We start from the raw sequence: 26,167 nt of genomic DNA on the forward strand, positions 1-26,167 counted from the left end.
TAAATAATAAACTCGTTGTGCTCTTTAGATCCTCCAAAACCTAATTATATCTTATGCTTAGCCGCTACGGAGACGTCAGAGCCAGCGGAGCATTTCAAAAAGTCCTGCCGAGATCAGGCTTCTCTCGGCGGCCACACAGCGCGCTGAGCGCCCGGAGCTCAGAGGTCCCGCGAGCAGGACCTCAAATCTCCGTCGCATATCCTTATTAGGCTGAATCTCGATAAACCGACCACAGATTTGATGCTTAAACTACTAACTTCTCGGCTGAAAACATCCTTAAATTACATTCCGTGACTCAACAACTGTAGTATTTAGAATGTAGACAAGAATGCATAATAAACGCTGTTCGTCTACAGATCCAAGTGCTAGGGATCGATTGCTTCTGTCTTGCGCCCTGACTTGACCAATCCTGTTCAACAATGAGGTTCGGACCGCCCAGCTCATTTGAATATACGGACACGTAAATGTCACACATAAATAAATGAAGAAATACGTGTGGACACATAAATAGAGATATGAAGAAATACATTTATTTAATGATGTCCTGTTGAGTTATAACTTATATTTATTAATTTCTGTATTTATACATTTATTTATTCCTGTATTTATTTATACTTAAGTCATTTTGAGTCCTCCATACAACTGGAGGTACAGAAAGTTGCAATCAGGGTTTTGGTAAGTTGGTCATGGCATAGCATCGATGCAAAACTGATTTTTGGCACATTGAATATTCTCAGAATTTACTGCAAATGTCAACTTGATTATCCCAATACATATAATACATAGTTGTAAGCTGCTCAGCCAACCTCTGAATTCTCAGACCCAATGCATAAAAATTTTAAACAGAAAAATTTATCAATCTGTACGATTAATGTTGTACATTAAAAACATCGTTTTTCTAACAATTTATGTAAAGTAATCTTTGAGGTTGGCAAGAGGTTTCACTATAAAGAGCACCATGTCATGAAAAATACAACTTTGATTTTCTCAACCAGTTTAGAACTTTACTTTTCTTGTTTGGGGTAACAATCACACACTTTTGAGAGCAAACTTTTATTTGACATCGTCTTTTCCAGTTACTGCAAAATATACATAAAAAATAAATCACGTCTTGCAGCAGGAGATAAACGACTCGTATGAAGACGTCAAATTTCTGGCCGGAAACTGCAAAGAAAGATAAGCTCGTTAGAAACCAAGTGCATAAACCTGAACCTTAACCGTAAAGTCATACTTTGATCAGAGGGTTAACCAATCAGTCATGAATTATCAGACTGGGGCGGTACTAGAAACTCATCACTTCTAGATGGACATAATAAAGCTTGAGTTTTAAATTCTTACCATAAAGCCCCAAGCAGTTGGCAGTAGATCCAGATGGACTCTGATGATCATAAACACAAGATGCTTCTTAAAATGTGCACACAACACAAACACATTTAGTCCTGTAACATGGTGGATACCAGTCACAACATTATAAAGTAATTTCCATATAAATGAGTTGACAATTATATTGAAATTTGTTATATGCAAAATTTCTCATGCCCACCAACATCTTTTGAAATTAGATCTACAATAAAGTGGATGGACTATCCATTTCAAACCTCATTACATAACCGACATTTTGACTGTTATGCAGACAGAATGGTACAATTTAGTTTCTGGGATTAGATCAGAAAAAATTCTCAGTCATGTCACAGTCAGCGCTCTGCTCCATAAGAACACCAGCAGGTCACTTTACACCTTAAGGGGGGGTAAGGGTCATCAGTGCCATACAGGGTCAACAAGAGGAGAGGCTGACTGGAGTAGTAAGGGCACTGTAGAAACCCTTGACTGAAACGACAGAGTCATCATGTCCACAATCCCAGAAACATGACTCTAGGTTCTCATTTACCTGCAGCAGTTAAGAGTCTCTGCGGTTCCCAAACTGTACGAGTAAGCCAGCGACACCAATCCTGGTTAGTTAATCCAGGTCTAGCAATGAGAGCAAGAACAATTTTCTTTCTAGTTAGATCAGAGCAGTACCGATCAGTCATGAATTCTCAGACTGGGGCGGTAATAAGAAAATCACTTCGACTCATGTTTAACATATTTGTCAAGCAAGTTAATTGAAAGATCTCAAAATTAAACTACATTTACCTGCAGCAGTCCCAGGTGTCCTGTTGCCCACACTGAAGAGGTCAGCAAACTGTAACAAGTGAAACGGGTGAGTCATTACAGGTCGGTTTGATTTATGAGAGACTACATTATTACGTCTAGTGAGATCAGAGAGGTACCAATCAGTCATGAATTCTCAGACTGGGGCGGTAATAAATAACTAATCACTTCTACTAGAGACAGAGCAACGTGTAAGAGTTAGGGGAGAGATTGTAGCCAACTGTACTCTGAAGAGTACTAGATACAAGTATCAAGAAAAAGACTCATCCACTTCTGATGTGAAAAGTGTATATGAACTTACAAGTCAACGTCAGCCCGATGAATTTGTACTCCGGTCCGGTTAGAGGTTGACTTCTCAGAAGCAGCTCGTCCTAATGGCTGAAGACAAGGAAATGTTTAGGCCACTTAGTTTAATTTAGAATTGTTTTATTAGAGAGCACAGGTAAGACAGATTTGTTCATATTCTAAACATTTAAACACATCTCATTTGCAGAGACAGTCACATGTTTAAAGTTCAGGTTCCATTCAGACTGTTGGAACCCCAACATGTGTCCCCTTATTGCCAAGGCAACACCAGTGGGTCCACCTTTTCAGGTTCTGGCATTGAACCAAGGCGTAAGACGTGTGCGGATGTCATCATCATGGAAACTGGTGACATTTATAGTTTTAAAGCAGACTGGGTGTCGAGCATCAGCACCGACATCACCGACCACCAAGCAAACACCTGAAGGCATCACTCACCTGGACGAAGAGCGTGGTTGTTAAGATGGCAGCCTCTTCCAAAGCCAGGCACCTGCAACAGACTACAGTCAGGTCTGAGCACTGAGAGACAAAACTATCCACGTTTGACCTTCGCTGATGTCAGAGAGTCAATTTCTCAACATTAGTTCAGACGAACGAGACATCTCATCAGTTTCAGCAGGTGTGTTGGCCTCTAAAGGTGTATTTATAGCTCACCTTAAACGAGACCACCGCAATCATGCCAAAGCCATCACTGAAGAAATTGTTGGCAAGAGAAGAAATTAATTTACTGCACAGAAGCTTCACTAAGAAAACTATCCACGGTTTAACCTTCACCGATGTCAGCTAGTCGATTTCTCAACAGGAGTTCAGACGAACGAAATTCCACGAATGTATAAATGTCTCATCATTTTCAGCAGGTGTGGGAATAAAGGCCATTTGCCTCAAAAGGTGCATCAAGAGCTTACCTTCAACGAGACCACCGCAGTCACTGAATCATCTGTTGGCAAGAGAATAAATTAATTTACACAAACTAAACCTACAAACAAATTTAGTGAGTGATCTGAGAGAATGCCACAACTAAAAATACAATCAAGGCGTTAAAGTGGCATCAAAAATGAAAACGCAGTTTCTCAGAAGTTCTTGTCGTTTCACATTGGTTCAAAGTGAGCTAAGTTCATCATCATCGAAACTGCATTACGCTACAAGTACATGTTAATGAGGGGACAACTTACCACGACTCAGTGAATTCCTTCACGGCTCTGAAAGAGAAGAAAGTACTTCAGTAGAGTCCAACAACTATATGATAATGTTGAGGTTCAAATGTTTGATCAGGGCTTTGGTGACAAACTGCCATGTGACATTAGTCGTCCAGTGGTTTGATGGGTTTATCCCCATTTCATCCTTTCAAACACTTCCCTTTACTTATGATTAATGACATCACTCATCTATGCGCTGCACAAAAGGGATTTCATCATTTGACTTACATGATGGCTTCCAGGTGACGTCCTTCCTCAAGACGATGCAAAACACCAACCTACCAAAGAATCATGATGGTGTTAGTCACATGCTTAGGATAGAAAATCATTATCAAGTCAACAAGGAGTAATCAGATTGAAGGCTGACATCAAAGCGATCAGGCATATGCTTGTCTTCAAATGTATTCATCATGTTTGAACCCAACACTAGGCAACTCACAAAGCACATGTTTTACTCACCATTGATCACTTGCAGATTTGAGAGTCGACAGTGCAGAACAACCTGAAGAGAAAGATCCAGTTAGCCTGCTGAAGGACGCGAGTCTGACGTCACACGTGCACATGTATGATATTAATTTCATGCTACTCAGAATGTGAGAAAAGTTTCCACAAATATATTCAGTGAGAGAGTTCAAACACAACATCACTGCAGCACGAGTTAGTCGAGACTAAATCATGTCCAACGAGCCACGTGGTGAAGGTAAATTACCTTTGCAGCGACCGGGTCCTGAACGTCTGGACCTCATCTGTAAAGCAAAGAGCACATTGCTTCAGCATGGCGGCCCGTTAGCTAGCGGCTAACTTCCTCCACCCGGCGAACACGTGACCGCTCCACGTGCAGAGCTCAGGGAGGCGCGAGAGAAAAGAGGTATAGAGCGATCAAGTGACTCACATCAGAATAATGAAATGCAGTCACAGTCATTCAGTACAGGTCTGTAAACACCATCATTGAGACACTGAAGCCACAACGAACTCTAGAGCGGCCATTTCTAGAAAAGTTCAAACAACATACTTCAGCTTGTGCGACACACAACATATTAAATGCATAATCTCATAAACATGGTGTGGTTCACGTTATTGAAAGTCATGAAATTAAACGGATGCGTTTTAATGCAGGATGGTTAAGGATTGGTTGAAGCTCTGGTCGGTGCTGCAGTGAAGCTGCGAGCTCCAACACAACTGAAGCTTGTAAATAAGTTTACAGGAGAAAGTGTTCTCGCTTATAATGTACAAGTTTAAAAAAGAATGAGCTCCAACCTGAAGTGCAGTCACTGTCGTTGGGTACAGGTCTGGATCCTTCATCATTAGGTTCGTTGGAGATGAACCAGTCCAGCTCAGAATCGATCGGCGCGCAATGCATGCTGGTAAGATTTGTGTCCCATTTGATCCCGATTTGCTCTGACGTCATGTACACGTGGTAAACGATAATCTCGCGAGAGCCAGGCGTCACATCAGAGAGCTGATTGGCTCTGAGCTTTGACAACAAACACCACGTGTTGTAGAAAAGACTCATTTGCTGTGTAGTAGTAGTTATACTTCACGCTCGATTGTTGGCTGTTAGTCTCAGGTTTAATCTAAAGACGCATACTGTGTGATTAATAATAAACCAAGCTTATTTATATAACACATGTCAGAACAAGCAGCAAACTAACTGGACTGATCACACACAGCAAGGGACAGAGCAGACTCTGCTGAGGAGACTGAGGTCTTCTGAAGTGCAGGGAGCACTCCTGAAGACGTTCTTTGAATCTGTGGCGGCTAAACGTGATTATCCCAGATTGGTGCTTTCAACCTCCTGATGTTTGCGGGTCTGAGGTTTATACCAGGGAGCAAACCTCCTTTGCCTCAGCGTCTTTTTCTTCACAGGGGCTTCAGTGTGTCCAGTGTGATTCTCAAGCCTGTGGCACTATCTACAAGATTTGGTCCCAAACCAGCCCCCTCGGAATAATGACAAAATGTTAGGTAAGAGAAAAAAATAGTGTTATTATTCTGACATTTGATCCCTGAACAATACCTCTGCTTTCTGGAAAACAATACATGTTTACATTTAGGCACCCCTGTGATCGTCACACCTTTTCTGTTACAAACTGACCCCGGCCCCCATCAGAGAAGGGAAAAGTTATGTGACCCTCGCAGGAAAAAGTTTGGGGACCCCTGGACAAGATGATCCATCTGGGACGGACACAAGTCACAGGAGTCCTCTGTGATATTGGGACGTGGTAAATTAAATGCAGAAGGGATTGCTTCTTTAAATTTAACTCCAGCAATGTCAGTTAGACATCTGGTGTAGAGACTTGTACACTCTGGTAGTATAAACTCAAAAGTTATGAGGTAGAGGTCTGACAGAAGAGGATTCTGTGGGAAGACCTCCAAATGTTCAATGTCAACGCCACATGCAGGAACAAGGTCGAGGGTGTGGCCAAAGCAGAGTGGGTTTCTACCTCCATTTGCCTGATGGATCATGGAGGTCTGGATCGTGATCCATGCCTACGACCAACTATTCATGCACTCTGTCATATTCATTGAATATGTTGTTACTCTATAATGATTCCTTCTGTACACCTGTCATCTTTTTTTTTTTCATCCTGGAGAGGGATCCTCCTCTGTTGCTCTTCTGAAGGTTTCTTCCCTTTTTTCCCCGTGGAAGGGTTTTTTCTATTTCTTGAGAGTTTTTCCTGATCCGATGTGAGGTCAAAGGTCAGGGATGTCGTATGTGCACAGATTGTAAAGCCCTGAGGCAAATTTGTAATTTGTGATAATGGGCTATACAAAATAAACTTAATTGAATCAAATATATAATTGGGCCAAGCGAGAGTTTAGATTGTTTGAGGAATATTAGAATAAACCAGGTCCTAGTCTAACCTGCGGGGTGCGGCAATATTTTCTTCAATAAAATTGAGATTGGTCTCAAAACAAAAGACCAAAAATAGTTTTAAAAGTTTGGTACTGAGACCACCTTTAGTTTTACGCCTTAGTAGTGTGGACATGTTAACTCAGGGTTGTTTCCAGACTCATATCAACCTGGAAATTAAGCATTGAAGTTATTTCCAATAATTAGGTGGAGATAAGTCACATCGATGTAAAGAAATGAACTCTTGGTAGAACATCCATCTTCACAATAGAAATCAGAATCTCTGGTGATTTTGAACTCTGAATCCCATCTCTTAAGGTCAGATTCAATATATTTATAAATGTCCATGTCAGTTTGAGATGATTGTATTTAGGGATTTGAAGATTTCAAATCCAAGGTATTTGAAATGTTTAACAATGGGAATATTAAAAAGGTAGGGAACTTGTTATTCAATGTTGATTTAATGGTTAAAGAGCTGATTTGGTCCTATTCATTTGATAACCTGAGATTGAACTATATTCTGCAACGGTACTTAGAATATGAGGAATGGAAGAAGGGGCTTTGTCAACAGAATAAAATATCAGCACATTTTATGACTGGTGTCATTGAAAGTGATTGGAAAGATAAACAGATGTTTGAGCAAATAAAAGGGGCTAAAGGTCCTTCATGACGAGATGCCAAAATTGGTTAAAATCTTTTTCAGGTTTAGGCAATACATATATAAATGCCATCTTAATGTCTAAGAAATAAACCTTTACAATAGAAGATCATCTCCAATAGAAACCTAACAGATCTCCAAAAGTTAAGTAAAATTCAGGGGGATCTGATCAGGGAGAACTTTACGGTAGTGAAATCAGAGGAAACTAAAACAATTGGCAAAGGTGCCAGTTTTAAACTGCATTGTCTCGATGGCCTTAAGTACAGACTACGCCGGTGTTCATAATTAAAATCAGGCAGAAGTTCCTGAACCCACTTCCATCACTAATTTTGCAAAGCTGGTGAATTTAAGACTGGATCGTTGAGACCCAAACTCTGGGCTCCCACTAGGTGTAATGCAAGTTATGGCAATTTTGTTGCACAAAAGCAAGTAGCTTAAAAAGGTTGGAGCCCACCTGTTTGAGTATTTAGCTTGGCCAGCCTAGTCTTTAATTCTTAATTGCTTGCATCACAATTAAATGCGTTTTTTAAACTCATCTACATACTATCAATGAAACAGTTGTATACAATTGATGCAAAGTATTCTGTAAAAATGTAGATAGATGAAATATTTAACGAACAATTACTTCAGAATTATGCTTTGCCTCAGTTCCACTATAAGACTGTTATATTGTACATAAGAAAGAGGCAATGACGGTTAACAGAGTTTAGATTTACCACTTAATAACTCGACAGATGCCTTTTCATGATTAATCACAAATTCTTTATTGAAAGCACTTTCAAAATATAAATATCCACATCATGAAATGATTTTTACAGTCCCCCCCAAAATTAGGTCTCCTGCAGCACAAGATGGCCGAATGGTATGAAGGCGTCAAAGTTCTGGCTGGAAACTGCAAAGAAGAAAAATTTTAGGAACCTGGCCCAAAAACCTGAGCCACAACCGTAAAGTCATGTTTTGATCAGAGGGTTAACCAATCAGTCATGAATTTTCGGACTAGAAAGTCATCACTTCCAGATGTAAAAAGCAACGCTCGAGTTTGAAATTCTTACCATAAACGCTGAAGCAGTTGGCAGTAGATCCAGATGGACTCTGATGATCATAAACACAAGATTCTTAAAATGTGACGGCAACATTGGGATATCAGTCACAACAACAACAAAAAAGTGTGTCCTTTAAATGAAATTAATTACTTAGAAATCACTTCAATTAGTGTTTGTCCACAAACATCTCTGGAACTTATTACAAATTAGGTACAAGACTTCTGTCCCAATACAAATACTCTTCAAACATCAATAATTGATCTAAATTTTACTACAAAGTTATACAAAGACAGAATTGTAGGATTTTGCTTCTGGGATTAGATCAGAAGACGATCTCAGTCATGTCACAGTCAGCGCTACGACCATCAGCACACCAGCAGGTCACTTTACACCTTATGAGGGGTAAGGGTCATCAGTGCCATACAGGGTCAACAGGAGTAGCGCTGACTGTAGTAGGTGAAGACAAAAAGAAACCTTGACTGGCACATCTTTTCATCACTTCCATTATCCCAGAAACTTTGCGTTCTCATTTTTTCCCGTCGGCAGTCGGGCTCATCAATGGAGCCCGGGACTGACTGACTGTCACCCCCAGGACTACCACCTCTTCTTCCACCTTCCTCTCTCCTCCTTCCTCTTCCTTCTTCTTCCCTCCTGGAGGCCTCCTCCACACACGTCACTTTAACATGCACTTTAACTTGAGGCCTCCTCCACACACATGCCACTTTAATTACATGCACTTTAATTAAACACACGCCACGTGTAACATACACTTTTAACTAAAACACACCACTTGAAGCACACACCCAAACACTTTCACATTATTTGTTGTCTTTCTGTCGTGTTGATTGTTGTTTGTTTGTCATGTCCAAATGTTGCACCTTCCGCCAAAAAAATTTCCTCGTTTGTGTAAACATTCCTGGCAATAAAACTGTTTCTGATTCTGATTCTGACCTGCAGCAGTTTAGTCTCTGCCGTTCCCAAACCATATGACACCTCATCGACAGCGGCACCAATCCTGCAACAAGCTACTCGGGTTAGTTAGTCAATTCAGGCCCATCAATGTGAGGAGAAATTATTATTTCTAGTTGGATCAGAGCAGTACCGATCAGTCATGAATTATCAGACTGGGTCGGTAATAAGAAAATCACTTCTACTCATGTTTAACATATTTGTCAAGCAAGTTAATTGAAAGATCTGAAAATGAAACTACATTTTATTTACCTGCAAGTCTCCAGTGTCCTGTTGCCCACTGAGGGTCAACAAACACAAACAAAAACAGTGGAGTCAGGTCAGGTCGGTTTGATGATTTTATGAGAGACTACTACATTATTACCGTCTGAGAGGAGATCAGAAGATCACATGAATTGAATTCTCAGTAATAAGTAATAAATAACTAATAAATAACTAGCAACAGCTAGTAAGAGTTAGTGGAGCAGTTACTGCCAACTGTACTCTGAACCAGATGAAAAGTGTCATCCCCAAAGACTCAAAACTGATGATGTGAACACTTGACAGATATCAACATCATCTCATACGAGCCACTCCGCAATGTCCCGTTAGGTGTTGGAGTGGCAGTTAAGCAGCTCGTTCTAATGGCAAGAAAAAAAGAAAAATTGATTGGCCACTTTACAGATTTATTTAAGCGTCTAGATTCAATCAAGAGCACAGGTAAGACACATTTGCTCATATTCTAAACATGAACACATCTCATTTTCTCAGATTTAAGTTCAGCTTCCATTCAGACTGTTGGAACCCCAACATGTGTCCCCTTATTGCCAAGGCAACACCAGTGGGTCCACCTTTTCAGGTTCTGGCATTGAACCAAGGCGTAAGACGTGTGCGGATGTCATCAAGGAAACTGGTGACATTTCTAGTTTTAAAGCAGACTGGGTGTTGAGCATCAGCACCGACCACCAAGCAAACACCTGAAGGCATCACTCACCTGGACGAAGAGCGTGGTTGTTAAGATGGCAGCCTCTTCCAAAGCCAGGCACCTGCAACAGACTACAGTCAGGTCTGAGCACTGAGAGACAAAACTATCCACGTTTGACCTTCGCTGATGTCAGCTATTCGATTTCTCAACAGATCAGTTCAGATGAACGAGATTCTCGAATGCATGTCTCATCATTATCAGCAGGCATGGGAATAAAGTCCATTGGCCTCAAAGGGTGTATTTATATCTCACCTTCAACGAGACCACCGCAATCTTGCCAAAGCCGTCACTGAAGCATCTGTTGGCAAGAGAAGAAATTAATTTACCGCACAGAAGCTTCACTAAGAAAGCTCTACCCGGTTGACCTTCACCGATGTCAGCTATTCGATTTCTCAACAGGAATTCAGATGAACAAGATTCCACAAATGTATGTCTCATCATTCTCAGCAGGTGTGGGAATAAAGGCATTTGGCCTCAAGGTGCATCAATAGCTCACCTTCAACGAGACCCTGCAGTCCTGCCAAAGCGGTCACTGACTCATCTGTTGGCAAGTGAAGAAATTAATTTCAGGCATGAAAACAGGTCAGGGGTGAAAAAGGTGAGAAGGATAGGCGCGGTGGGGGGGACTTCCACGAACACCAAGTCAGTGACCGGGCCCTATAATAATAGTAATATTGTGTATAATATGGTCATTCATGAACCAACTTGCTATTTTGTTGTTGTTGGCGTGAACAAGTCTTTAAGTCTTGTGCTCTACCCATTATTCGAGTCTGTTCTGCCTCTACCTGGTTGTCACGATCTTCTATACCATACCTGCCATAAATATCATGATACTGATACCATAAAAACAGTATACCATAAATACGATACTGGTATATTTATCTATAATAGTAATAAATAAAATGTCTGTATGGTTCACTTTTTACCAACTTTTTCAACACTTACCAAACGGCAGTAATATTCAATTCAATTCAGTTTATTTGTATAGCCCAATTTCACAAATTACAAAATTTGTCTCGGAGTGCTTTACAATCTGTACACATAGACATCCCTGCCCCAAAACCTCACATCGGACCAGGAAAAACTCCCAAATAACCCTTCAGGGGGGAAAAAAAAGGGAAGAAACCTGCAGGAGAGCAACAGAGGAGGATCCCTCTCCTAGGATGGACAGATGCAATAGATGTAATGTGTACAGAAGGACAGATTTAGAGTTAAAATACATTCAATGAATATGACAGAGTGTATGAATAGTTCATAGTAGGCATATTCCACGATGGAGACCTCCACGATCCATCAGGCAGATGGCGGTGGGGAGGAGGAGTGGCAGAGTCTCAACAGGACAGTGGCGTAGTCATGAGCAGGAATTCCACGACCCAGACGATCCATCAGGCAGATAGATCTATGCCGTCTCATAGGGTCCGATGACCCCATGAGACGTAAAGTCAAAAGGACTTCGGGAGAAAGCAGAGTTAGTAACGTGTGATTGAGAGATGAAAATTCATCCTTAAGGAGAGAAAAAGAGGAGATAGGTACTCAGTGCATCCTAAACGTCCCCGGCAGCTATAAGCCTATAGCAGCATATCAAGGGGCTGGACCAGGGCAAACCTGATTCAGCCCTAACTATAAGCTCTGTCAAAGAGGAAGGTCTTAAGTCTACTCTTAAACGAGGTGACTGTGTCTGCCTCCCGGACTGAAATTGGAAGCTGGTTCCATAAAGAGGAGCTTGATAACTAAAGGCTCTGGCTCCCATTCTACTTTTAAGACTCTAGGAACTACAAGTAGTCCCGCATTTAGTGAGCGTAGCTCTCTAGTGGGGCAATATGGTACGACAAGCTCCTTAAGATATGATGGAGCATCACCAATCAAGGCTTTGTAGGTTAAGAGAAGAATTTTAAAAGTGATTCTTGATTTTACTGGGAGCCAGTGCAGAGCAGCTAGTGCAGGAGTGATGTGATCTCTTTTCTTAGTTTTAGTGAGAACACGAGCTGCAGCATTCTGGATCAACTGGAGGGACCTAAGAGACTTATAGAGCAGCCTGATAATAAGGAGTTGCAGTAATCCAGTCTCGAAGTAACGAACGCGTGAACCAATTTTTCTGCATCTTTTTGAGACAAGATGTGCCTGATTTTTGAAATATTACGTAGATGAAAGAATGCAGTCCTTGAGATTTGCTTTACGTGGGAGTTAAAGGACAAGTCGATCAAAGATAACGCCAAGATTCTTTACAGTGGTGTTGGATGCCAGGGCAATGCCGTCTACAGAATCCACATCACCAGATAATTGATCTCTGAGGTGCTCAGGGCCGATTAAAATTACTTCGGTTTTGTCTGAGTTTAACATCAAGAAGTTGCAGGTCATCCATGTTTCTATGTCTTTAAGACATGCTTGAATTTTACAGAGTTGGTTGCTCTCCTCTGGTTTTATCGATAAATATAGTTGAGTGTCATCTGCATAACAATGAAAGTTTATGGAGTGTTTCCTGATAATATTGCCCAAAGGAAGCATGTATAAGGTAAATAAAATTGGTCCAAGCACAGAACCTTGTGGAACTCCGTGATTAACGTTGGTGGTTATCGGCGTCATCGTTTACAAATACAAACTGAGATCGATCTGATAAATAGGATTTAAACCAAATTAGTGCCGTGCCTGAAATGCCAATCGACTGCTCCAGTCTCTGTAACAGGATGTCATGGTCAATGGTGTCGAATGCAGCACTAAGGTCTAACAAGACCAGGACAGAGAGGAGTCCTTTATCTGCTGCCATTAAGAGGTCATTTGTAATTTTCACCAGTGCCGTCTCGGTGCTGTGGTGTTTTCTAAATCCTGATTGAAATTTCTCAAATAAACTATTATGATGTAGAAAGTCGCACAACTGATTTGCGACCACTTTCTCAAGGATCTTGGAGAGGAAGGGAAGGTTAGAGATCGGTCTGTAGTTAGCCAATACCTCTGGATCCAGAGTGGGCTTCTTCAGGAGAGGTTTAATAACAGCCACCTTGAAGGAGTGTGGTACGTGGCTTGTTAGCAGAGACACATTGATAATATCTAATAGAGAGCCGCCAATTAAAGGCAAAACGTCTTTAAGCAGCCTCGTCGGGATGGGGTCCAAGAGACAGGTAGCGTGTTCAAGTAGAAACCGTTGAAAATAATTGGTCACGGTTGATAGGAGAAAATCCTCCAAATATACACCAGGGCATACAGCGGTTTCAAGGCCATTCCACTTAAGGACAGATTGGCACTGGTTATGGGCAAGAGATTATTAATCTTGTCCCTAATAGTTAAAATCTTTTCATTAAAGAAGTTCATAAAGTCATTACCACTGAGGTTTATAGGAATGCTCGGCCCACAGAGCTGTGACTCTCTGTCAGCCTGGCTACAGTGCTGAAGAGAAACCTGGGGTTGTTTTTATTTTTCTATTATTGATGAGTAATAGGCTGCTCTGGCATTACGGAGGGCCTTCTTATATGTTTTAAGACTATCTCGCCAAACTAAGCGGGATTCTTCGAGATTAGTTGAACGCCATATGCGTTCAAGCTTTCGTGGCGTTTGCTTCAGTTTGCGGGGCTGAGGGGTATACCAGGAGCAAACCTCCTCTTCCTCACTGTCTTCTTCTTCAGAGGGCTATCGAGTCCAGTGTCATTCTCAGAGAGCCTATGGCACTGTCAACAAGATGATCAATCTGGGACGGACTAAAGTTAGACCAGGAGTCCTCTGTTATATTGAGACGTGGTATCGAATCAAATACAGAAGGAAGCGCTTTAAATTTAGCTACAGCACTATCAGTTAGACATCTAGTGTAGAAACTTTTGACTAACGGAGTACACTCCGGTAGTATAAATTCAAAAGTTATGAGGTTGTGGTCTGACAGAAGAGGATTCTGTGGGAAGACGTTCAAATGCTCAATGTCAACGCCATAAGTAAGAACAAGATCAAGCGTGTGGCCAAAGCTGTGAGTGGGTTTCTGTACTCTCTGGCAGAAGCCAATCGAGTCCAACAAGGAGATGAATGCAGCACTAAGGCAATCATTATCAACATCCACATGGATATTAAAATCTCCAACAATAATAACTTTATCGGTTTTAAGAACCAAACTTGATATAAATTCTGAGAATTCAGATATAAACTCTGAATATGGACCTGGTGGCCGGTACAGAATCACAAATCGAATTGGCTGTAGTGTTTTCCAGGTTGGATGTGAAAGACTAAGAACAAGGCTTTCAAATGAGGTGTAGTGTAATTTTGGTTGAGGATTAATTAATAGGCTCGATTCAAAGATGGCTGCTACTCCACCTCCTCGACCGGTGCCTCGAGGAATGTGAGTATTAGTATTAATACAGCAAGATATTAATGAAACTACATGGAGCCATCATAGCATTGATTATACAGTATGAGGCCGTTATTCTGTATCTGACCAGAGGATACAGAGTTCATCAGGATGAGCAGCTGTAGAGTTACATAACTTTACAGACTGAACTTAAACATTTCACTTCTGGCATCTTTTTTTATTTTTTATTTTTAAAGCCGAACATTCTGCCACTTAAGGCCCCTCGCTGTGAGCGCTGCGCAGTGTGCGCAGACAGCTCGACACGGAGCAGCGCGTGCGCTCTGATCGCTCTTTTAATGAAGTATCGATACTAAAAATATGCTAAATCACATCGCTCTTAACGTACGGGTACTTTGTTAGTATCGCTACACCGTGCAGCGCGACAGCAGCAGAAGTAGCGGCTAACATTCAAGCTAACCTAAACCACCAAACACTGAAGACATCTTGACGCTGATTGGCCGAGACGCGACACGTCCCATCAGAGATGTTTTATTGCGAAGAGCACCACTCCACATTTTCTCCATGTCCCACTCCAATCTCATAAACGCCGGCCGGCCAATTGACCCCCCCCCACCTACCCCAAAACAAAAACTCTTCGGATCTACATGATTCACGTAAGTCACCTATTTTGGTTTCAAAACGGCAAATTTCGCCGAAATCTGAGGGATTCTCATGCCTGTAATTTACTACACAAGCTAAACCTACATATACATTTAGTGAGTGATCTGAGAGAATGCCACAACTCAAAATACAATCAAGGAGTTAAAGTGGCATCAAAAATGAAAACGCAGTTTCTCAGAAGTTCCTGTCGTTTCACATTGGTTCAAAGTGAGCTAAGTTCATCATCATCGAAACTGCATTACGCTACAAGTACATGTTCACGAGGGGACAACTTACCATGACTCAGTGAATTCCTTCACTCCGTGAAGGTCTTGCTCTCTTGGCTCTGCAAGAGAAGAAAGCACTTCAGTAGAGTCCAACAACTATATCTGATAATGTTGAGGTTCAAATGTTTGATCAGGGCTTTGGTGACAAACTGCCATGTGACATTAGTCGTCCAGAAGTTTGATGGATTAAACCCCATTTCATCCTTTCAAACACTTCCCATTACTTATGATTAATGACATCACACTCATCTATGCGCTGCACAAAAGGGATTTCATCATTTGACTTACATGATGGCTTCCAGGTGACGTCCTTCCTCAAGACGATGCAAAACACCAACCTACCAAAGAATCATGATGGTGTAAGTCACATGCTTAGGATAGAAAATCATTATCAAGTCAACAAGGAGTAATCAGATTGAAGGCTGACATCAAAGTGATCAGGCATATGCTTGTCTTCAAATGTATTCATCATGTTTAAACCCAACACTAGGCAACTCACAAAGCACATGTTTTACTCACCATTGATCACTTGCAGATTTGAGAGTCGACAGTGCAGAACAACCTGAAGATAAAGATCCAGTTAGCCTGCTGAAGGACGTGAGTCTGACGTCACACGTGCACATGTATGATATTAATTTCATGCTACTCAGAATGTGAGATAAAGTTTCCACAAATATATTCAGTGAGAGAGTTCAAACACAACATCACTGCAGCACGAGTTAGTCGAGACTAAATCATGTCCAACGAGCCACGTGGTGAAGGTAAATTACCTTTGCAGCGACCGGGTCCTGAACGTCTGGACCTCATCTGTAAAGCAAAAAGGACATTGCTTCAGCATGGCGGCCCGTTAGCTAGCGGGCTAACTTCCTCCACCCTCATAGATGTGTGTGAAGCGCGTGTCCAGGCTCGTGTTGATGACGTATTTAATGAAGTCTCGCGATATGACCGTACCACGTGACTGATTCAGAAAATGGTTCGTTTTTGTGCGCGATTCGAAATACTTGGGTCAGCGAAACGTAATTGATTCCCCAATCACATGTTGTGGACTTGGGACTTTGTTACACATTTCTTTGCAAAGTATTCAAGCTTCTTTTTTTGCGAGGAGATTCCCCCCTCTCTGGGAACATTTTGAGCTGATCTCTCGGTATGCACATAGTAATAATAACCATCGTAACATATTCCTCTACCCCAGCTTCACATGTGCCCGTGAAAGGCGTATTTTCTAATGACCAGGACTGTGGAAATGCTGCTATTTTAAAATAAAAATGAATAAAATGTTGTCCATATTTGTTTCCACTTTCCCTTTTGACCCCTCCATTGTATTATAAATACGGACACCATATTAATAAGTATTGGCATCACAAACATCATTCGTTCATGTATTTAATTCAAAGCTTCACACACACCAAAGTCATAGTGTCGTTATAATCACTCTGCCTGTTTTACATGTATTGTCCACTTGATGGCGCAGTAGAGCTTATGAAGCCTCATCATGAAGCTTCGGCCCATCAGAGAACCAATTGGATGTAAAGCTTCTATGCAGGTGATTTACATTGATGGTGAAGCTTATATATGCTATATATGCTTCTTCAAAAGTGTCATGTCTCGTCGGTTGTCTTAAGTTTTAGGTTTAAGTCCTGTTTTCCATGTCCGCTTTTATTTTGTAATAACTGTCCTCTCTCATTTCAGAAACTTTATTTCCCGCCCCGGTGTTTCCTGGTTAGTGTGATTGTCTGCTCCACCCCTGATTGTGTCCACCTGTTCCCCATTTCCTCCTGTATTTAAACCTGTGTCTACCTGTGTCTTGTGTCAGATCGTCTTGTCTCTTGTCTCGTCCTGGTCGTTCTTGATAATGTAGTCATTTGTCCTGGTTTACTTTTCCAGCATAGTTGTGATTTTGTCCTGTACTTTGTTCGTCTTTTTCCAGCATAGCTGTGATTTTCTGTTTTTTATAAACCCCTTTGATTGCCCTGAACTTTGGAGTCGTGCTTTTGGGTCCTGTTTTTTGAGTCGTGACAAAAAGCTGATTCAGTTAGAGAATTAATAGATTCATCACTGCAGCACCTGACAGCCAGAGTCAGTGGATACGAGCTAAAACACGAGACTTTCCAAAAAAAATTGAATTACCTTGTGTACCTTCGTACTGGATTTGGTTGCAACCTCACGCCAGACTTCAGCTTCATGTGTCGATGTTGGCTGTATTGATCCAAAGTATTTCGTGAGCTATTAAAAAAATAGATGAAGTAATGACCAGGTGCTTATGAGCAGATGTTTGATCATTTCACAGGCCTATAAAAGTGTGATTGGGCTACCAGTGGGCGCTGTAATATTGATTGAGGGTGGGCAGGTGGGGGCCACAGTGCTGCCCTCAGACAGACTCTGTTTATTTAGACAAAACATTTCATTGATGATTCAAAACAAATATGATTGATTCTTATTGTAAAACTCAGTAGAGTAAAGTCTGTTCGGTATGTTTTCTGGACTTGCATGGGTTATGAAAAGGAGGAAAATAATCTTTGGGTTGACATTGGAAACGTTTTACCAAGATCTGGGAGACAATAAGGACTTAAGAGTCGGCTTACATCCAAATTTTCAACAGACAGTACGTAACTTTTTTTAGGCTTTATTACAAAACATGACAAAAACAATTTTTTTTAAAGTTTCCAACTCACAAAACGAGGTGATGGTGACTTTGTGTCTGGCAAGGTCCATTCCATAAGACTGAAATTAATTTCCCATTATTTGGAAATCACGAACTCCTGTCTCAGTAACTGTGAAGGTGATCAGTGACAGCTCTGGGCAGCTGCGCCCCACAATGACACACATCTGATAGGTGTTCTCAAACCCCATCGACCTCTTGACCTCTGCGGCAGTGTAGGCAGGGACAGCCCGGTCCCTGGAGCCCATCTGAGGAACTCTCTATTTCTATCCTCTGAGAGGGACATCTCTCTGTGTGACGCCCCGTGCAATCCGACTGTCGGTGGCTCGGCGGTCCCCTTGGGGCCTTTGGTCCAGATCAGGTCCGGTGGTTGAGTGTCAGAGAGAGCAACATAAATACAGAGAGATTCAAAGTGCACTTTTCTTTTGCGGGGCCGTCAGGAGAAGAGAACGAGAGAGCAAACAACAGCATTTAAGTTAAGGAGAAAGACAATATGGCTTTTCTATGTCTACACATGTAGGCATTTCATCTTTGATTTTTTTCAACATTTAAACAGCGATACCGCACACAGCTCCGTGTCCACAGTCCAGTTCAGACGGCTCATATTTACATGTTATATTACATCCGACACATTTAGCTGTGGCTCTCGTCTCTCACAACACTGGAACACGTTTTGTCTCTCACATGCTTTGACATACAATTGTCATATATCTCTGTCGTCTCTCTTCGTGCCACAGCTCCCATTCCAAGGCATTTGTCAGTAGCCATTTTGAGGTCCTCCGCGGCTTTATTCAGTTTGTTTGGAGGATGCAAAACGGTGCGGTCAACATTTCTATCTTTTCATATCGAACTTTCTTCACACTTTGCCAGTGGTGCTGGTAATTTAAACCTCGGTAAGCTGGCCAACTCCTCCTCTAGTCGTTTTATTCCATCCCCTAACCCGTCCCCCAGACCCTCATCCACGTCGTCGCCCTCCCCCAACTTCCTCGCCAACACCTCGGGCCTCCCCATCTCCCCCGTCCTTCCATCCAGCAAGTCTGCAGCTAAAATTTCAGACGTGAACTTCAGCCCGCTGCTACTGGTGTTGCAGTTGGCATACAGAGCATTGCCATTGCTGGGGTTGCTGTGGATCAGGGTGCCGCTGTAGCTGTTGCCGTTGTGACCACCATTCCCCTGGTTGCTGAGAAGCGACGTCGTCGTGTTTGTGGTCGCCATCCCGTTGCGTTTTTCCGTCAATCTGAATCCCTCCGACAGCAGGCTGGCACTGCTGGGAGACTGCGGCGTGGCCGAGGAGCCCAGCAAGTCCCGCCCCTTGTCTGAAGACAGCGAATTATCCGGCAGGTGGTGACCCTGGCGGGAAATGCTCCGCCGGTGTGTCACGAAGTAGAGGAGGAATACACCAAACACTAAACCCAAGAAGAAGAAAAGGATGTAGATGGCCAGGACGTGACGACCTCCTGCTGTCGCCACGTTTCCTCCGGCGCTGGGGTCTTCGAGTGTCAAGTGATAGGCTGCCCTGCGGCAGGGGGTGGGGTCTCGGCTACCTGGTCCCGCCTCCTGGAGCAGAGCAACATGACAGAGAAGAGGAAGAGAGTTGTTTGATTTTGAGGGGGAAACGTTTTTTAGTGGTAAGAGCTTCCAGCCATCTAAGATTTCCATCATCTCTACTGTTTGTTGATAAAACTAAATATTAATTATTACTTTAGAATATCAGGAAAAAGTGGGGCAGGGTAAATATGGCGAGCTGGTGTGTACCTGGCATGTGCATATGTACTTTCCAAGGCTGTCCTCTGTGACAGTCACCTCCAGGTCAGAGTGGTGCTGCCGGGTGTGTCTGTGGGGGGGATGCTCCCAGCTGCAGGACCGGGGAGACAGCTGGACACACGGCAGCAGCAGCCGCAGCCCCTTGGAAACCCTTAACTCCCTCGTGGACGGGGTGCAACGCCCTGGAGGAGACAACAAGCAGGGAGACGGATGAGAGGGGAATGATCGAGAAAACAGACGCATAGATGAAACGCCGATAGAGATACTGCAGTTACATAACACAGATTTGAAATCATCACCAATCATAATGCAGTCTTATAGTATACAAACAAGGTGCACTTACCCTCCTCTGTGTCACACTTTCTCAAGGCGTTGTCGACAATATCGCCTGGACCAGGCCTGGGAACACACACACAAAGTGGTCATATTCTTGCATCATATTGAGGTAGCATGGTATATTTTGTAAGGTTTGAAAAACATCCACAAAATGATGAATTAACATACTATAAAGAAAAAAAGGTCAATTTTCACACATATAGCTAAACCCACGACTGGTTTAGAAAATGCCGTCTGCCTTTGGTGCTCATTTTTGGAAGGTTTCCAGTTCTCTGAGATATTCCTGCAGTACTCACTCTGCCGTTGAGGGCCTGCAGGCTTCCTCCTCGGTGCTCCACACACAGCCCAGTCCTCTGGCTCTGGCGCACACCCCACAGCTGGGATACAGAGCGCAGCCTTCAGCCTGGACACGAGCCAGAGACAGAGGGCTGCCCACCAGAGCCCGGCCCTGGAAACACAGGGAACCGTTACAGAAGCACTCAGCAGCCAAACAGATATTTCTGGGCGCTGCAGATTAACATATGCATGTGTGAGTGTGTGTGTGTGTGTGTGCGTGTTTGCGCGAATGCATGTGCAAATACCTGGTGCAGCAATATATTGTTGACAGGCTCTTGTGAGGTGAACAGAGTCAGCTCCTGCAGTAAGGTGGCGTTGTGCCCCACCACTGCCACTTGGTGGAGCTCCCCGCGATCTGCAACACACACGTTTATGTTTCTTTATTTACATTTACAACACTGAATTTAGTTTATTTCATATCAAAATCAAAAAATATTGACGTAAGATGAGGACGGTCGCACTATGATCTATTAAATCTGCCATGTCCATGATTTTTTTGGACATGTCGGAGTAAAGCAATGCACTATATATGAATTAGTTGTTCTACGTCAATACAATATCTATCTGCACAGACAGTTTGAGTTCATCTTGTGTCCCTTCCTCTCCTCCCCTCTCCCTCCCTGTCTCCTCACCCGTTCCGAGGTGCAGCACTGCTCCCCTCTGATCCTCTTTGCTGCCCGTCTCCGCCCGAGTTACAGCGAGCTTGGTGTACCGGATTCCCTTCCGGACCAGCAGGGGCGCTGCAGTGACACTGTTCTCCATCAGGGGGTGGTCTCTCACGAATGTCAACACCTTGTCGGGAAGTTTGAGGGACGACTCGAACCCCTCCGTCTTTAAAGCGTTGTTCAAACACTACAACACATGCGGGAGAGAAGGAGAAAGAACATCATTCATATTGATACGGTAGAATGTAGAATTCAAGTTGAATGAATGTTGAATGAATTGGATTAATATGGAAGATGTATGTGGTAGTATATATAAATATATTTTGTTTTTTATCTTGTTTATTGTTTTGTTTTTTCTTTTTTTCTTTATTTTATATTAATTTTCTGATTTATTTTGATTTCAATTTAGGATAGGAATTTATAAGCATTTTTTTTGCTTCTACCTATACCTTTTCAGTCTCTCTCTTTTGTATTTTTTTTATAGGATAATATTGTATTGTATTTGATTTGATTGACTGAATAAAAAATACAAACAAACAAACAAACAATGTGTGAAGTAGACAGTCGTGACGTGGCTGCACAGTTCAGTACCTGGCCAGGTCTCGGTGTGGGGACCGGGTTGATCCAGTTCTCGCAGGGCTTCTTCAGCTCTTTAAAGGGGCCGTCCATCACTTTGCCGATGTCAGCGAGACTGAAAACACACACTGCTGACAACTCTTCCCGCTCCCTAAGCAGAGGGGGGACAAAAAGAATGGTTCCCATCAAGCCATCAAGAAAGTGAGAGGAGAAGCTTTGATACCACTCTCTCACGCTTGCTTGTTCCTCCGCTTACCACTGGGAGGTGAAGAGCCCGTAGAAGTGGGTGCTGCTGGGATCGCCGGGCGTGTGCTCCGTGGTGAAGACATCGGTGAGGACGTTGTAGCGCTGGCCGCTCGGTTTGTCCTCACACACCAGCTGGGCCTTGAGGAAGGTGGTCCAACGTCGCTGAAGAGTCTTCATCCCTCCCACGTCAGACTGGACGGTCAAGCCAGACAAGTCAAAGGTCACGTGAGGCGATCAATCAGTCGGTCGGTCGATCGATCGTTCAGTCAAGACGGTGTGTTACCTTGCAGACTCGTGCCACCCGGGGCACTTTGACTTTGGTGTAGAGGTCGTACTCTTTGGCCACCTCGGTGAAGAAGAAGTAGATCTTGTCGTCGTCTCCTGTCGGGTTGCTGTCTGCAGACTGCTCGATGAAGGCGGAGCTCACAAACTCTGGGTCTGAGAAAGAAACACACACACAATTTGACCTTTTCTTTTACTGTGGGAAAGTATGACTTTGATCTTTTTGAGCGAAAGTGTGCTTGTGTCTCTGCGTGTCGGCATACAGGGTTTAAGAGTTTGCATGCGTGTCTCACCACTCAGCCAGTTGATGGATCGCTCAGTTCGGATGCGCTCCTGCTCAGCACCAGTTGCCCGGGAGATGTCGAACAGCGTTCCCAGGAAGTTACTGGTGGCCGCTGTGTATAGGGTACCGCCTACACAAAAGAGAAGGAAAGAAGTGAGTTAGTACCTTGGATTAGGCCAGTGGTTCTCAAACCTTCTCTGCCACGCCCCACTTCGGAGGAAGAAACATTTTCAGGCCCCAACAAAATTGTAACAAAATGGTCCATGCCGAATCTTTATTGAAATAACATGTGACCAAATGATAGAATTAAGAAAATTGCAATCACTTCCAAGTAAACCAGATTGCTCTATCAGACAAAACAGAATAAAATGTGCCAAAACTTTGTTAGAACAATGCAAACAAAGTTCCATCTGTGCAAAAAATAACTCAATATACGGTATTTCTGCATTTCCCCCTGTGCCCCACCTGTAATACCACTGTGCCCCACTAGAGGGGCGAGCCCCACAGTTGAGCACCACTGGATTAGGCTAATATTCTGATCAACCTGGTGGAATAACAAACTAGTCACCCACCTGCCATAACAGCTGTGTAGTGCTGACTCGGCTCAAAGGGACACTTTCCCTTCCCCGTCTCCATCTTCACCCCTCCATCCTCGGCTTTCTCTAGGGTGAAGGACGAGAGCTCCTGCAGGACGGCAGGAAAAGAGACGTTAGAACCACAACGGCAACACTAAATCGACAAATAAACAAAAGGTAATTCTGTCGATGATCCTTTTTATCCACAGCTGCCATGTGTTTTTATTATCTTCTAGATTGCTGACAGTGAATCTTGTTTTTCATGGAATTAGATCTCTACAGGTTTTCTGCTTAAAATGTAATTATAATCAAATTATCACTCGCAAAAACACCGTCTAAAACCTTTTTCTAATAAGTACTGAGGAAAAGTGTGTGAGTGGGGTCCAAAAAAGAAGAATAAGTTCACATTCACAGGGGTGGTCGACCAACAGAGTGTGTGCTTTCATTTGCAGCTCCTCATGCTCATACTGTAGGCGCGAACACACACAGACACGCATGTACAGGGACACGCGTGCAACCAAACACACACACACACACACACACACACACACACACACACACACACACACACACACACACACACACACACACACACACACACACACACACACACACACACACACACACACACACACACACACACACACACACACACACACACACACACACACACACACACACACACACACTAACCAGGAAGGCACACTGGGGGTCGAAGGCGTAGGTTCCACACACGTAGACGCGTCCGTCGCCCATAAACTCCAGCAGACGGATGTAGTTGTTACAGTCGACCTGCAGGGGGAGACAAACACCCAGAAATCAAGATACAGTCTTTACATCCAGACTTAACTTCTGATATATTTATTTATTCTTTAATAAACGTGTTGTTGCCAGTGAACAGGAGTGGTCTCGTATTAGCCGCACTGAGCTTAAGCCGAAAGGTCGGAGTGGATCCTGACGACGGCTAAAGTATCAATCATTCTTAATGGGAATTGGAGACTCCGACTGATGGGAGAGACACATGAGACCCCCATAGCTACCAGCAGAGACCATCCACCCTGACTCACACTGACACAGGCATGCAAGATGCAACTTAAGACCGCTTTTTCATGCAGGGATAATAGATAAAATATGCATGTGTGCTCCTTTTGTGGCTCTCATAAATACACAACATAAATGATGTATTTGTTGAGCACCCCTCTCTTCGTACGCACATATATTCAGCCCGCAGCCGTGATGGAAAAACAACCTCATTGTTCCTCCCCAGTTACCATGAAACCATGACGCAGGCAGTTGTGTGTGTGTGTGTGTGTGTCTTTGTGTGCCATCTTGGATGAGCTCCAGCCCTGAGTCACCTTCGCCCCCCCCCCCCCCCCCCGGGACCTGATCCTCACTGATGCCCAGATCATGTCACCCGAATCAGAACCCCACACACACACACGCCAACAACCTGTCCCGTGAGACGGAGAGAGAGAGACAGAAGAGAACTCAGGCTGATAACAATGGGATCATCTTGGGATTAGCCGTTTCATTGGTCCAAAAATGACCTCATTCATACTAATAAGATTCATTCACAATCTGGCACGAGGTGAATCGTACGCCTCTCAATTCCATTTCACTGTATTCTACGCGAGTGTGTTGAAGATCGTTATTAAACGTCATTATCGGAAGCGCTGTCGTTTCCTCCGAGAGAGTTGTTACTACATTAGATTTAGCATTTTGTTTTTGGACAATGAACCATCTATTAGCATATTAACTGATATTACCAACGCCTGCTTTTTATTTTATTATTTAAAAAGCCGCTGTCATTAATATTTCCTCATTCTGAATGGATGTGTGAAGTGAAAGTTGCCTTTCAGGCCCATAAACCGTCACGACCAGTCCAGCACCGGGTAGCAGACCCACGGGTTTGAGTAGACGAGAGCGAAAAGGTGCTAATGCAAATATTTCTCTGCGGCTGCTGGATATTGGCCTGTGTGTCAATCAGTGCAAACATATTAGTCTCATGAAACATGTCCGTGTGTTGAAAGGCAGCACAGCCCTGTGCGTGTCGTCTCCAGTCAACACCAAACAATATAAGCTGTTGAGTCAACAGTTGTTGACGCGTGACTCCATTTTGAGCTCAGGAGAGCACTGTGAGCCTCCCTCCCCCACAAAAAAAACACCCGTAATGTTTTGTTCTGCCTCATGACCTTTGCATCTGATCGTGAAATACTATTTTATCTCTGACAACACCTCCTGATCTCCTGTATTTAGAAACCTCCAGCCTCCTAATGTGTCCCTCTGAGTCTGAATTCACACACACACACACACACGTCTCTCAGGGTTGACTTCAAGGTAGTTTCTTGTTGAGTCTACTGTCTTGTCTCTCTAATCTAATTGCTTATCTCTCTCTACCCCCCCCCCCACCCCCCTCGGTCTCGTAACAATGCTCCTCGTGCTTCTTTCCCATCACTTCCATCCATCTATCTTTCTTCCCCTTCCTGCTTCCTCCCCCTTCTCCATCTCCTCAATCACTCCGACTCTCATGTAATCTTGTAATCAATGTCTTCTCAGAAAAAAAGAGAAGAAAACACAACCCTTCTGTTTCCGGCCTTCATCAGTCGTTCATCTACGCAGAAACCTGCGCTGATGGCGATCGCATGAAATGGGTCAAAGCTAATTGCACTTTTTCTGTTAATATTCAGAGCTTCCATGAGCTTTGTTTATCTCTGGATTTGACCTAGTTTGCTGGACATTGCTGGACCAAAGGCGTTTTTCTGGCACTTTTTTTAAGGTCATTAGAAGGCTGGATTATGAGGATGAAGCTCTATTTCAGTCTGACCGTTAAACTGTCACAACCAAACAATCAGTGAGACGTTACTCGACAAATACAGTTCCGGTGTACAGTTAGTGTCCAGTCAGCAGTTTGCTTGATGACCTGTTGTAGACAAAGCATAACGAGTGTACAGCACGCTCTATTTAATCAGTGACCATACACAAATACTGGGCATCTGGGACTTCACATACACCACTGTCTCTCCATACACACACACACACACACAGACACACACGTACCCGCTCACACACACAGACATGCGCACACACACACTGATAGGA

General features: G+C 43.2%; 1 protein-coding gene, 2 long non-coding RNA genes, 7 other non-coding genes and 1 pseudogene across 17 annotated transcripts in view; all 11 read right to left on the reverse strand.

Annotated features, from left to right (window-relative positions):
- Positions 1 to 508: 508 nt before the first annotated feature.
- LOC130211816 (uncharacterized) lies at positions 509 to 16,187 on the reverse strand. 8 transcript variants are annotated; one of them, XR_008835173.1, is made up of 13 exons: positions 4,908 to 4,994; positions 4,360 to 4,396; positions 4,110 to 4,152; positions 3,879 to 3,928; positions 3,627 to 3,653; positions 3,360 to 3,391; positions 3,109 to 3,145; positions 2,893 to 2,944; positions 2,453 to 2,529; positions 2,134 to 2,182; positions 1,889 to 1,968; positions 1,339 to 1,378; positions 509 to 1,164 (listed from the first exon to the last, which is right to left on the reverse strand). It is a non-coding gene; the product is annotated as an uncharacterized LOC130211816 (long non-coding RNA). The 8 variants fall into 8 exon arrangements; XR_008835174.1 differs by lacking the exon at positions 3,109 to 3,145; XR_008835170.1 differs by having other exon boundaries at positions 2,893 to 3,145.
- LOC130212345 (small nucleolar RNA SNORD31) lies at positions 1,231 to 1,304 on the reverse strand. Its single transcript, XR_008835308.1, has one exon. It is a non-coding gene; the product is annotated as a small nucleolar RNA SNORD31 (small nucleolar RNA).
- LOC130212355 (small nucleolar RNA SNORD31) lies at positions 2,002 to 2,072 on the reverse strand. The gene has a single exon (XR_008835313.1). It is a non-coding gene; the product is annotated as a small nucleolar RNA SNORD31 (small nucleolar RNA).
- On the reverse strand, positions 2,253 to 2,319 carry LOC130212349 (small nucleolar RNA SNORD31; annotated as a pseudogene).
- On the reverse strand, positions 2,672 to 2,796 carry LOC130212359 (small nucleolar RNA SNORD22). The gene has a single exon (XR_008835316.1). It is a non-coding gene; the product is annotated as a small nucleolar RNA SNORD22 (small nucleolar RNA).
- Positions 3,520 to 3,583, reverse strand: LOC130212336 (small nucleolar RNA SNORD29). Its single transcript, XR_008835299.1, has one exon. It is a non-coding gene; the product is annotated as a small nucleolar RNA SNORD29 (small nucleolar RNA).
- LOC130212357 (small nucleolar RNA SNORD31) lies at positions 9,287 to 9,357 on the reverse strand. The gene has a single exon (XR_008835315.1). It is a non-coding gene; the product is annotated as a small nucleolar RNA SNORD31 (small nucleolar RNA).
- On the reverse strand, positions 9,934 to 10,060 carry LOC130212362 (small nucleolar RNA SNORD22). Its single transcript, XR_008835319.1, has one exon. It is a non-coding gene; the product is annotated as a small nucleolar RNA SNORD22 (small nucleolar RNA).
- LOC130211817 (uncharacterized) lies at positions 10,144 to 11,453 on the reverse strand. The gene is made up of 3 exons (XR_008835175.1): positions 10,632 to 11,453; positions 10,388 to 10,433; positions 10,144 to 10,196 (listed from the first exon to the last, which is right to left on the reverse strand). It is a non-coding gene; the product is annotated as an uncharacterized LOC130211817 (long non-coding RNA).
- On the reverse strand, positions 15,250 to 15,313 carry LOC130212337 (small nucleolar RNA SNORD29). The gene has a single exon (XR_008835300.1). It is a non-coding gene; the product is annotated as a small nucleolar RNA SNORD29 (small nucleolar RNA).
- Positions 16,188 to 17,953: 1,766 nt separating the features above from the next.
- The window catches only part of sema4f (sema domain, immunoglobulin domain (Ig), transmembrane domain (TM) and short cytoplasmic domain, (semaphorin) 4F), a 42,748-nt gene continuing 34,534 nt past the window's right edge, over positions 17,954 to 26,167 (reverse strand). Inside the window, exons 4-15 of the mRNA XM_056443004.1 lie at positions 23,762 to 23,860; positions 23,066 to 23,177; positions 22,504 to 22,623; positions 22,212 to 22,366; positions 21,939 to 22,120; positions 21,698 to 21,833; positions 21,074 to 21,293; positions 20,687 to 20,796; positions 20,402 to 20,553; positions 20,113 to 20,168; positions 19,761 to 19,951; positions 17,954 to 19,562 (exon numbers count right to left, since the gene is read on the reverse strand). Coding sequence (XP_056298979.1) covers positions 18,846 to 19,562; positions 19,761 to 19,951; positions 20,113 to 20,168; positions 20,402 to 20,553; positions 20,687 to 20,796; positions 21,074 to 21,293; positions 21,698 to 21,833; positions 21,939 to 22,120; positions 22,212 to 22,366; positions 22,504 to 22,623; positions 23,066 to 23,177; positions 23,762 to 23,860 — 2,250 coding nt within the window. The 3' untranslated portion in view covers positions 17,954 to 18,845. The remainder of the gene's footprint in view (positions 19,563 to 19,760; positions 19,952 to 20,112; positions 20,169 to 20,401; positions 20,554 to 20,686; positions 20,797 to 21,073; positions 21,294 to 21,697; positions 21,834 to 21,938; positions 22,121 to 22,211; positions 22,367 to 22,503; positions 22,624 to 23,065; positions 23,178 to 23,761; positions 23,861 to 26,167) is intronic.

Source organism: Pseudoliparis swirei, chromosome 21 (genome assembly GCF_029220125.1).
Source record: "Pseudoliparis swirei isolate HS2019 ecotype Mariana Trench chromosome 21, NWPU_hadal_v1, whole genome shotgun sequence".
NCBI classification, from domain to species: Eukaryota; Metazoa; Chordata; class Actinopteri; order Perciformes; family Liparidae; genus Pseudoliparis; species Pseudoliparis swirei.